Raw genomic sequence first — 11,305 nt, 5'->3', positions numbered from 1 at the left:
TAGATTTCATTTTGTGAACAGTCCTGATGAAAATGGAAGTCCAAGTGCTCCATCCTTTCCTGCATCTAGTCTGGATTCACAGTGAGGCTGCTAGGGTGCCCACATTCCACGATGGGGCTGCCCACCAACTGCATTCCAGGTGTTGCCACAAGAACGTAAGAAGTACGGATGATACAGATTAGAATCCATGAAGCATTTCAGCAGAAGGAGAGATCACGGAGTTTTGAAGAGAGGATCTGAGCTGGGCTTTGAAAAATTGTAACGTTGGGTTAGGTGGTGAGGAGGAGGGAAGACGTTACAGCAAAGGATAAAGGAATAGTGGGAATAAATGCATGCGACATATTTAGGAATAATAAACTGACCATTTTGGCTGCATCAGAAATTTATTATAAAATAATGGTAATGGATAATGTTTGGAAAGGTGGGTTGGAATAAATTTCAAACAAGATTCTAGAAATAGTCAAGTAGCAAATATTCCTATTAAAAGAGACTCCTTTCAATATGATAACCATCCTCTCTATCAGCAACATGAGATATTTTTAAACAATTTGGACCTAGGGTACACTAGAAAGCTTTTGGTGACCTTTGGAGGAGATACTTAGGGTAATTATACATTCTTAGATAAAATTATTATATAATAATGACTTAAGGTCATTCCAAAGAACAGGTGTAGGTAGAATGTTTGAAAAGTAGCACCTAAAGTGGAAAAATTCCTTAGGCACTGATTGTACAAATTACATATAAATAAACCCATTTAAAATGTTTAAGAACAGCTAATAACTTCCAAAGGCTTTTATTATGTACTTTCCAATAAAGACATGCTTTGATGCCAGGTACAAAATGTCCACAGCATGAAAATCTCACCACAATGTTGGAACAGATGCTTATCAGCCCTGGGAACTGCCAAAAGGGCTATTAAGCATGGTGATGGTCTCCACCACCCTGTTGCGAGACATGGCATTGTTTTGTCCTCATGGTGCTGGGAAAGTAGTGGTTGTAGGAGAACGTAGGTCGGAGGTCCACCAAGTCATGTTTGTAGGAAAGGAGATCTGTTAATTTACTGATTAGCTATCAGTACATCTGAGCAAAGCGCTCTCCATCTGGAAAGCCTCCTGATAACCAACCACTCGAATGGCATAAAAAGTCAATCCGGGCTCTGCTAGACCAGTACCGACGGCAACCATGGCAAAGCTTATTCTCCTCACAGGTGAGCTTATCACCAGAGATAGAGCCTCACTCTTTTTTGTCTGATTTCTTTTTCTCTCTAAACCAGGCAGCCTTGAGGCAGTCTTCACATTACACCTCAATTCTCTTCCATCCGTCTTCATCGTTTCAGATCTCCAGGAGATCCTGATATATACGGACCAGTCTACCTCTCGTTCTCTTCTTTGATTCTGATCACAGCTCCGCCTTCATTCATCCCGTAGGCGTGGTCCTAAAAGAAAGTCTTGTTGTCTTCCAGTGTTTGTCTTATTCCCTCATCTCTTATTGGGTTGCTCCTTTGCCCCATTCACCTTCCTGCACCCCTCATTTTAAGGGTATTATTTTTACTATACATGCTTGTGTCCTTGGTTTAGCATTCCGGGATGGAAATCAGTAGGAACTGAGACAGAGGTTAAGCAAGTTATCTCTTTTTTCTAAGGTTTTCAGAATTATTTCTCTCTCATCCCCTACTGTCCTACTGAGTTGTTGATATGTCGTAAAAATGGCACAGTTAGAAATTCAAACATTCAAAGCCATTGATTCAGTAAATTGTTTAGAGCCAAGTTGTCCCATAGTTTATTCATTGCTCTGGAGCTGTGATTTACATTTTTTATAACTTCAGAAACTTTTTGAAATGAAAGCCTCTGGCTCAATTTGTAAAACAATCAGATCGCAAGTGCTTTCACAGAAGCCAGGGAGAGGCTGGAGTCTGGCTTCACAGTTTCTCATTCTCTTCTGTTATAAGAGCTCCTAAAAGTTGGTTCCGAAAAATAAAAAATTCAAAGGTTCCAGGAGATACTGAATTCACTGCTTCAGAGAATTGTTTTATCTCTGGAAGGCTGTACTCATCCAATTCAGGGGTGGGTAGTGAAGCATATATGCATATGTAGTCCTTCAATAGACTGAATTTCGGGTAATTTTAGTCAGCAGAGTTCCCATAGATAGTAGACATTGGACTCTTTATTCAATAGTAGTTATTTCTGACATGGAAGGTGGAAGAAGAGAGAGCCTTGGCCACTTTTGACTGAGAGAAGGGAAGGGTAGGTCTAGTAGTGACTTCATGGAGAAACCTACTCTTCAGCATGTCCCCTAAGTGCCACCTGGGCTGTAACAACCTATGACAAATAAGATGACATCCAAGTCCTCAGAATTAGACTCTACAGCAGTGGTCCCCAACCTTTTTTGGGGCCATGGACCGGTTTAATGTCAGAAAATATTTTCACAGACCGGCCTTTAGGGTGGGACAGATAAATGTATCACGTGACTGAGACAAGCGTCAAGAGTGAGTCTTAGACAGATGTAACAGAGGGAATCTGGTCATTTTTAAAAAATAAAACATCGTTCAGCCTGACCTGTGGTGGCGCAGTGGATAAAGCGTCGACCTGGAAATGCTGAGGTCATCAGTTTGAAAACCTGGGCTTACCTGGTGAAGGCATATATGGGAGTTGATGCTTCCTGCTCCTCCCCCTTCTCTCTCTCTCCCTCTCTTCTCTCTCTCTCTCCCTCTCTCCTTTCTAAAATGAATAAACAAAATAAAATTTAAAAAAAAAACATCGTTCAGACTTAAATATAAATAAAATGGAAATAATGTAAGTTATTTATTCTTTCTCTGCGGACCGATACCAAATGGTCCACTGACCGGTACTGGTCCGCGGCCTGGGGGTTGGGGACCACTGCTCTACAGGATAGAGAACTGGTTCAGAATACATGTTTTGTTTTGTTTTTCCCTCTAGGTCTGGTCCTTCTGCTGAATGCTCAGCTAGGTAAGTTATGGACTCTGTTTTGTTTTTGTTTTTTTTTTATCTTTGACATCATCTTTTCCTGCCAGAAACCTCAAATTTTTATGGATTACTCACATTGTAATCGTCTCCTAATATAGTGATTTTTAAATATTTTAATAATACTTTCTTAAAAAGTATATCCAGTGATAAGCCATACTAGGGAAAGAGAGCTCCTATCTACTTCACGGACAGATGGGTTTGACGTTGAGAGAAGCTAGGGGTTGGATTGGCTGTCATTGCTATCTTCTTTGGCATGACCACCTGACAGCTGTAAACTGGTATTCACCGGGCTGCATAGGACTACTGGGCATCTCTCCTCCAATGGTCCCCAGGCTTATACAAAATCCCCAAATGAATCCGTCAGTGTTAAAAATAACCAATCCCAGTCTGTGACTAGTTCCCAAGTCAGAATCTTTGAACTTGTCTGCAAGAGTGTTTCTACTCAAGGATCAGGCATGTGAGGCAAAGAGGGGGGAGGGGAACAGAGGCGGGGCCAAAACCCACAGCATATTTCAGTGGTGCCTAAATCAGGCCATCATTCTTACTCCTTACTACCCACAGGTTCTGCCTACCAGCTGATATGCTACTTCACCAACTGGGCCCAGTACCGGCCCGGCCTGGGGCGCTTCAAGCCTGAGGACATCGACCCCTGCCTCTGCACCCACCTCATCTACGCCTTCGCCGGGATGCGGAACAACGAGATCACCACCATCGAATGGAACGACGTGACCCTCTACCAGGCTTTCAACGGCCTGAAGAACAAGTAAGAGAAGGGGGAGAGATCTAATTTGGTATCTCTTAGTGGAGTACTTTCCAAACATTATGTGCAAACAGATCACCTGGGGTCTTCCTGAAATGCAGTTCCAGTTCCCCGAATCGGAGCTGGGGACCAAGAGGCTGCATCTCTAACAAGCTCCCAGATGCCAGGATGCTCCTGGCCCAGGGCCACACTCTAAGTAGCACAAATAGAGAGAACAGAGCACATTGCCTGCTCTAGCAGGTATTCAAAAATCTTACCTCTGTTTCTTCCCTTCTTTGTCAATATCTTATTTATGACCCAGGAAACCAGCCATCTCAGCTACTCGCATCAGAGATCAGAAGGCGGAAGATACTAACAATTAGGCATTCATTGTCAAACCCGAGAAATCAGAAGAGTTTGCTGTATTGGAAGAGAGTTCTGTTTTGTGTAAAAAAAAAACAAATCAATTAATCAAACAAACCAAAACCCTGGTGCCTTTCCACTTCTGATTTGTTCAGTTTAGTTAAATGTAGGAGAAGTAAGGCTGGAGGCCATTGCTACCTTTAGGAGTAGCACATAACTGCAGCTACTTGAATCTCAGTTATGACGCCTGAGAGGAAATAAGTGCCCTTGGAGTGGTGTTTCTTGAAATGTGGTCCATCTGACTACTTGCATGGGCATCACCACCTGGGGCACTTGATAAGAATGCCAATCCCTCCGCCACTCCACCTGCATCAGAATCTCTGGGAAGGGAGCTATGAACACGGCGTTTTAATGTTGTCTTCCTGCTGTGACCACTGCATTTAATTCTTACATAAACTAATATTGAGGGCCCTGGCCGGTTAGCTCAGCGGTAGAGCGTCGGCCTAGCGTGCGGAGGACCCGGGTTCGATTCCCGGCCAGGGCACACAGGAGAAGCGCCCATTTGCTTCTCCACCCCTCCGCCGCGCCTTCCTCTCTGTCTCTCTCTTCCCCTCTTGGAGCCAAGGCTCCATTGGAGCAAAGATGGCCCGGGCGCTGGGGATGGCTCTGTGGCCTCTGCCTCAGGCGCTAGAGTGGCTCTGGTTGCAACATGACGACGCCCAGGATGGGCAGAGCATCGCCCCCTGGTGGGCAGAGCATCGCCCCTGGTGGGCGTGCCGGGTGGATCCCTGTCGGGCGCATGCGGGAGTCTGACTGTCTCTCCCTGTTTCCAGCTTCAGAAAAATGAAGACAAAACAAAACAAAACAAAAAAAAACTAATATTGAGAATGCATATAATTCTAAGCCACATAAAAGCTAAGAAAGTAACTGTGTTCAAGCAATATTTAGCATTTTATTTGATGAAATTTATGCGCTAATTATGCTGATAAAAAAAAGATAGCTATATATGGATATAGATTTCAAAATTATTGCCAATACATTTCTTAAAACACACACACAAACAAAAAACCCAAATCCATAATTTAGATTCCCCAAAAGAATCTTGAGTTAATTTAGGATGGTCACAACACAAAGAATTTTTACAAAGAAAGTTTTCAGTAATGGAGGAAAATTGTTCTGCAATATAACATGTCAAGGCAACATCAAAGGGCCAGGCCCAACACCAAAGCAAGGTTATTTTAAATAGAGAGAGGCTCGTACATTTTGAAGTTTCTCTTTTCTATCTTTTACTTTACAGGAACAGTGAGCTGAAAACTCTCCTGGCCATCGGAGGCTGGAACTTCGGGACTGCCCCGTAAGTCCTTTACGGGAAGGGCTGGTGATTATTTGCTATTGAAAACAATGTAACTTAGTGTGACCTGTGTCCCTTTAGACCTCACAATCTCATACAGGGGATTAAGGACACATATTAAACAAATACACTGCTGGTGTAGTCAAATAAATGACTACAGCAGAGCCTCTATGTTACGTAGGACACAATATATATATTTTAGACATCTAAATTTGGATGGATATTCTAGGACCCTCGTGACCTAGTCGGTGGTCAGCAAACCGCGGCTCACGAGCCACGTGCAGCTCTTTGGCCCTTTCGGTGTGGCTCTTCCACAAAATACCACGCACAGGTGCTAGCTACCTCGATAAGGAATGTACCTACCTATATAGTTTAAGTTTAAAAAATTTGGCTCTCAAAAGAAATTTCAATCGTTGTCCTGTTGATATTTGGCTCTGTTGACTAATGAGTTTGCAGAACCCTGACCTAGGTTTAGTTCACGAGATTCCAAAGTAATCTCTTCTTGAGGTGTTTCCAGAGTGTAACCTCTGAGGAACCGGTTAGGACAGTGGTTCTCGACTTTTCTAACGCCGTGACCCCGCAATACAGTTCCTCATGTTGCGGTGACCCCAAACCAAAAAATAATTTTGGTGGCTACTTCATAACTGTAATTTTGCTACAGCTATGATTGGGAATGTAAATACCTGATATGCATTATGTATTTTCTGATGGCTTTAGGCGACCCCACCGGGGTCGCGACCCGCAGGTTGAGAACCGCTGGGTTAGAACAATGTTCCCTATTTGCCTGCTGGGGGAAGGGAAAAGAAAGTCATATAAATAAACAAGGCTTCTCTGAGGGCATATGAACCTGGGAGACTATTAGGGGAGAGATCGTGGTAAGCAGACACATCCAGGCAGTCAAAGCAGCTCGTGCAACTAGAGAGAAAGATGAGAGTTAGGGTGATAACACAATAAAGGCGCCATTGAGGTACTACGCACGGACAAGGTAGTGATTCCAAAGGAGAGGAAAAAACCAGGAACATACTTTTGTTTGGGTTCTGGGTCCTACTGAAGAGCTATGAGGCAAAAATGAGTTTGATGTCATGAAAAGGTGTTGGGACCACTGGAGCACACCCTCACCCACCTTCCTGGGTCTCCCTCAGCTTCACTGCCATGGTTTCCACTCCCGAGAACCGCCAAACCTTCATCGCCTCGGTCATCAGGTTCCTGCGCCAGTATGACTTTGACGGGCTGGACTTCGACTGGGAGTATCCCGGCTCCCGGGGGAGCCCCCCTCAGGACAAGCACCTCTTCACTGTCCTGGTGAAGGTGAGCTGCGTTTCATGGCATTTTTCAACAGTTCAATTTCATTTTAAAATCAGAGTTTACACTCAATATTATTTTGTGTTTGTCTCTGGAAAGCACACAACCAATCTCACTCATACGGAAGATCACTGAGCCCGTACAGATCACTTAGCTCCCGACAGTCTCAGTGGGAGGTGAGGACTGGATACCCTATTCCAGGGAGAATGCTGAAGAAGGAAAGATGGAAGATGAATTGAGTTAAATTCAAAGAGTTGTCATGAAAGTCGACTTAGAGTTCATGTTCACAGACGTTCTCCTACTCTTGTACAGGAAATGCGTGAAGCTTTTGAGCAGGAGGCCAAGCAGGTCAACAAACCCAGGCTGATGGTCACTGCCGCAGTAGCTGGTGGCATCTCCAACATCCAGGCTGGCTATGAGATCCCCCAGCTGTCCCAGTGAGTGTCTGAAAACTCCTCTGTGTGTCACTTTATAAGACATGCTTGTCCTTAGTCAGTCTTGCTATTCAGGGACCTTGTTGAGGTGTTTGGAAATGGTGTCTTAGCGTGCAGAGGTGTGGGAGATGACCATCAGGGATGTTTTTAATACAATTTTTTAAAGTATTTTTTTTAATTTATTATTTATTTTAGAGAGAAGAGTGAGAGAGAGAGAGAGAGAGAGAGAGAGAGAGAGAGAGAGAGAAGGGGGAGGAACAGGAAGTATCAACTCCCATACGTGCCTTGATCGGGCAAGCCCAGGGTTTTGAACCAGTGACCTCAGCGTTCCAGGTCGACACTTTATCCACCGCACCACCGCAGGTCAGGCAGGAATGTTTTTAACTCCTTTACCTGGACTGCAGGTACCTGGACTACATCCATGTCATGACCTATGACCTCCACGGCTCCTGGGAGGGCTACACGGGAGAGAACAGCCCCCTCTACAAATACCCCACCGACACTGGCAGCAACGCCTACCTCAATGTGGTGAGTCCCTACACAGACACAGTACACACCATACACGGAGTCATAAGTCACATGAAGATTCGGGGACAAAACAAACATAGATTCTGTAAATGTCTCACTTGTTCTAATTATCCTCTGAAATGGTTGATCCAGTCTCCTTAACTATAATTCCACCAAAATGTTTTTTCTTTTAAATACTAAAAATTCTCTGTCATTAACATCAATTAATTACCTGACCAGGTGGTGGCACAGTGGATAGAGCATCCACCTGGGATGCTAAGGACCCAGGTTTGAAACCTCAAGGTGGTCAGCTTGATCATGGGCTCATCCAGCTTAAGCATCAGGTCACTGGCTTGAGTGTGGGATTGTAGACATGACCTCATGGTTGCTAGCTTGATCCCAAAGGTCACTGGCTTGAGTCCAAGGTGGCTGGCTTGAGCAAGGGGTCACTGCTGGAGCCACTGCCCTCCGGTCAAGGCACATATGAGAAAGCAATTAATGAACAACTAAGATGCTGCAACAAAGAAGTGATGCTTTTCATCTGTCTTCCTGTCTATCTGTCCTTATCTGACCATCTCTCTCTCGCTCGCTAAAAAAAAAAAAAAAAAAAAAAAATTAACAATTTATCTGCTAGAACAGGGGTCTAACATAACTAAGCCCTGGGTCATCAGCCTGGTGGGGCCCCTCGCTAACACTCTGCCATTGCAGGATTACGTCATGAACTACTGGAGGGACAATGGGGCCCCAGCTGAGAAACTCATCGTTGGATTCCCAACCTATGGACACACCTTCATCCTGAGCAACCCCTCCAACCATGGAGTTGGGGCTCCTACCACCGGCCCTGGTCCTGCTGGACCCTACACGAGGGAGTCTGGGTTCTGGGCCTACTATGAGGTATGTATGCTCCTTGAAATCGTAGACAGACAGAGAAAAGTGGCTTTCTGCAGGCCATAATTGAACAATATCAACAATTCAACACTTCCTGGCTCACTTAACAAGGAGTTGAGGCTGAAAGTGGATGCTCGTGGCTATTTGCAGGGAAGGCAAGATAGGGGCTAGGCTGGTTTCCAGATACAGAGAGAAGATATCATCACTGAGATGATATTAGTGTAGAGGCACTTCTCACTGCCTGCCAAAGCATTCTTTGATTTAAGAGCTTCTTCCACATTGAAAAGAAATGACCCAGATGGGACAAAGATTCAAAATCCTAAGTGAACTGAAACATTTGCTGATAGAGCTCAGACCTTCCTTCTCAAGTAGCTTTCAGTTATCCCTTCTCTATTTCCCACCCTAGGCCCTATTCCCGCTGTCACATGGGTAGGCACAGCCTACTTCTTGACTTTTTCCTTCTCTTCTCTTAGATCTGTCCCTTCCTGAAGAATGGAGCCACCGAAGTGTGGGAGGGTGCTCAGGATGTCCCCTACGCTTACAAAGGCAATGAGTGGCTTGGCTATGACAACACCAAGAGCTTCCAGATCAAGGTAGAACGTGTTTCTTGCCTGTGAGTTTGTTTCCATCTGGAGCCCTGGAGCCCCAGGCTGGCCTTGGCGTCTGCGCTTCATGGGGTTTCTCTGAATGACCACAGGCTGACTGGCTGAAGAAGAACAACTTCGGAGGCGCCATGATCTGGGCCATTGATCTGGATGACTTCACAGGCACCTTCTGCAACCAGGGCAGATTCCCCCTGACCACCACCCTGAAGGAGGCCCTGGGCCTGCAGAGTGCAAGTGAGTGACAGTGGGAGGGTGCTCAGGGACCTGTCAACACTCCTCCAACTCAGAAGACAGTTTTCACCTTCTCGCCTCCATTGTCCAGGGAACCTTTGCACATTCCACCTCCTTGCTCTCGAGAGACGGTTGCTATAATCTTTCCCTACCATTAAACTTCCATGTCAGACGTGTCAGACTGTTATGGGAAACCAGGCCAAGCTGGGTGGGTTTTCCAGGGCTTTTATGTCTGAACGGTGTGGCAAAGCCTCAAGTGGTTAGGCTGCCCTTGCAGCAAAAGCATTTACTTTTTTATGATTCCCTTCTTAAACAGTCTCTCTCAGCCCACCCGGGGAAATTTAACAAGAAGCCCTCAGCAGTGCTCACATATTTCTAATCTGTAATTCAAGAAAAGTACCAGCTCCCTGCATTTTTCCTAGATTTTTCTCTTAGAGCTTATTTGATCAAGACTTAAGACTGAGATCCTAGAAAAGTCTTTGGCACATTTGGGTGCTCAGTAAATTTAATGATTTTGACATAGTAAGGGAAGAGAGAATTTTATAAATTACAAACCAGCCTGGCTTGAAGTTACAGCTTTCTCTGTTCCTGAGAATGGAGCTATCCTGCGGTCTTTTCAGTTGTAGGGATCCAGCGCTAACTGTACCCCACCTCCCAACCTCGCCCCCAGGTCCACTAGGCTCTGCACCTCCAGGCAAAGCTGGGAGCCGCTACCAGGCCGGGTCACTAGTCTGCTCTCGTGTTGTTCCAGGTTGTACTGCCCCACCTCAGCCCATCTTACCAACAACTCCCAGCAGTGGAAGCGGAAGTGGAAGCGGGAGTGGAAGCGGGAGTGGAAGCGGAAGCGGAGGCGGAAGCGGAGGCGGGGGCAGCGGCTCTGGGGGCAGTGGGTTCTGCGCCGACAAAGCCGATGGCCTCTATCCTGTGGAGAACAACAGAAATGCCTTCTGGCACTGCCTGAATGGAATCACATACCTGCAGAACTGCCAGGCCGGGCTTGTTTTTGACACCAGCTGTGATTGCTGCAACTGGCCATAAACTGACCTGTCTCTGTTCCCTAGGGTTCTCAGTAGTGGCCTTTGTCTAGCACAGCCTTTGTTGAACACGTCTGGCTTCTACCTGGAGTTCTGCAATAAAATCCATCAGTCAAAACATGCATGGGTTTGGTGTTCAGTGAGCTGGTTTCACCTCTCTGGAGGTGAAATCACAGGCTGGGGAGGGGGGGCGGGGAAGAAGGGAGTGCGTGAGGCAGTGCTGGGACAACCACACAGGTCTGTGTCTGCCTGAAGGTTGGAGGCTGTCAGGAGGAAAGGTTTGAAGGTTTGGTGCTGGGATAGGGTGAGGACATGAGGATGTATCTGTAGCCTGGTGACTGTCCTCAAGAGGACCAAAGTGATTCCCTGAGACATAGGTGGGGGGGGGGGGGACTGGTCTGTGTGGCTCACTCAGAGAGAAGACCGGGGAGTTCCCTTCTTGTCTACGGGGGGTCTCAGAGCTGGCCCAGCACCTCCTGGATTGGCAGCTTTGGGAAGACCTATGCAAGGGGACTCCTTTTGGGGTGTCTGCCTAGCCCTTGGGCCAAAAGTGTCCCTTTCTCAGGAGATTGCCCCTCTTTTTTGAGCCCAGAGCACCAGCATTATGTCTTACACTGCATTGCGTCCTCCCCTGGCTCAGCTGGTGCACTGAGGTGGACATCCGACTTCTCGGAGTCAATCAGATCATCACCTCTTGGAATCTGCAACCAGGAACAAGACTGGTTGTCAGTCCTTGAGTGTGGCTGGGCCTGTAATACGTCAGCTGTAGTAAAAGACTGAGAAGGGAAGGTTGCCCTGGACCAGAGCAAGGACACGAAAGGGGGACTACAGAGAAAAGCCACCACACCATGGAGCAAGAACACTTAC

At 46.1% G+C, this 11,305-nt stretch overlaps 1 protein-coding gene across 1 annotated transcript; it reads left to right on the top strand.

Moving 5' to 3' along the window:
- Nucleotides 1-1,146: 1,146 nt before the first annotated feature.
- Nucleotides 1,147-10,556, top strand: LOC136315222 (acidic mammalian chitinase). Its single transcript, XM_066246654.1, has 11 exons — nt 1,147-1,207; nt 2,937-2,966; nt 3,546-3,747; nt 5,384-5,440; nt 6,580-6,745; nt 7,052-7,176; nt 7,578-7,701; nt 8,389-8,574; nt 9,042-9,161; nt 9,266-9,407; nt 10,156-10,556. Exons 1-11 carry the CDS (start codon nt 1,183-1,185, stop codon nt 10,440-10,442), a joined length of 1,464 nt encoding a protein of 487 aa, XP_066102751.1. The 5' UTR covers nt 1,147-1,182; the 3' UTR covers nt 10,443-10,556.
- The last annotated feature ends 749 nt before the right edge of the window (nt 10,557-11,305 follow it).

This window comes from Saccopteryx bilineata, chromosome 11, assembly GCF_036850765.1.
Source record: "Saccopteryx bilineata isolate mSacBil1 chromosome 11, mSacBil1_pri_phased_curated, whole genome shotgun sequence".
Classification (NCBI taxonomy): Eukaryota; Metazoa; Chordata; class Mammalia; order Chiroptera; family Emballonuridae; genus Saccopteryx; species Saccopteryx bilineata.
The sequence above is the reverse complement of the archived record's forward strand: the minus strand, read 5'-3'. Positions and strand labels throughout refer to the sequence as shown.

Bases quoted from the DNA above. Each gene is read 5' to 3' on its own strand.
- LOC136315222 (XM_066246654.1), top strand. From the start codon at position 1,183: ATGGCAAAGCTTATTCTCCTCACAG. The intron at 2,967-3,545 runs GTAAGTTATGGA...TACTACCCACAG, and splicing joins TCTGCTGAATGCTCAGCTAG to GTTCTGCCTACCAGCTGATA. The intron at 5,441-6,579 runs GTAAGTCCTTTA...GGTCTCCCTCAG, and splicing joins TGGAACTTCGGGACTGCCCC to CTTCACTGCCATGGTTTCCA.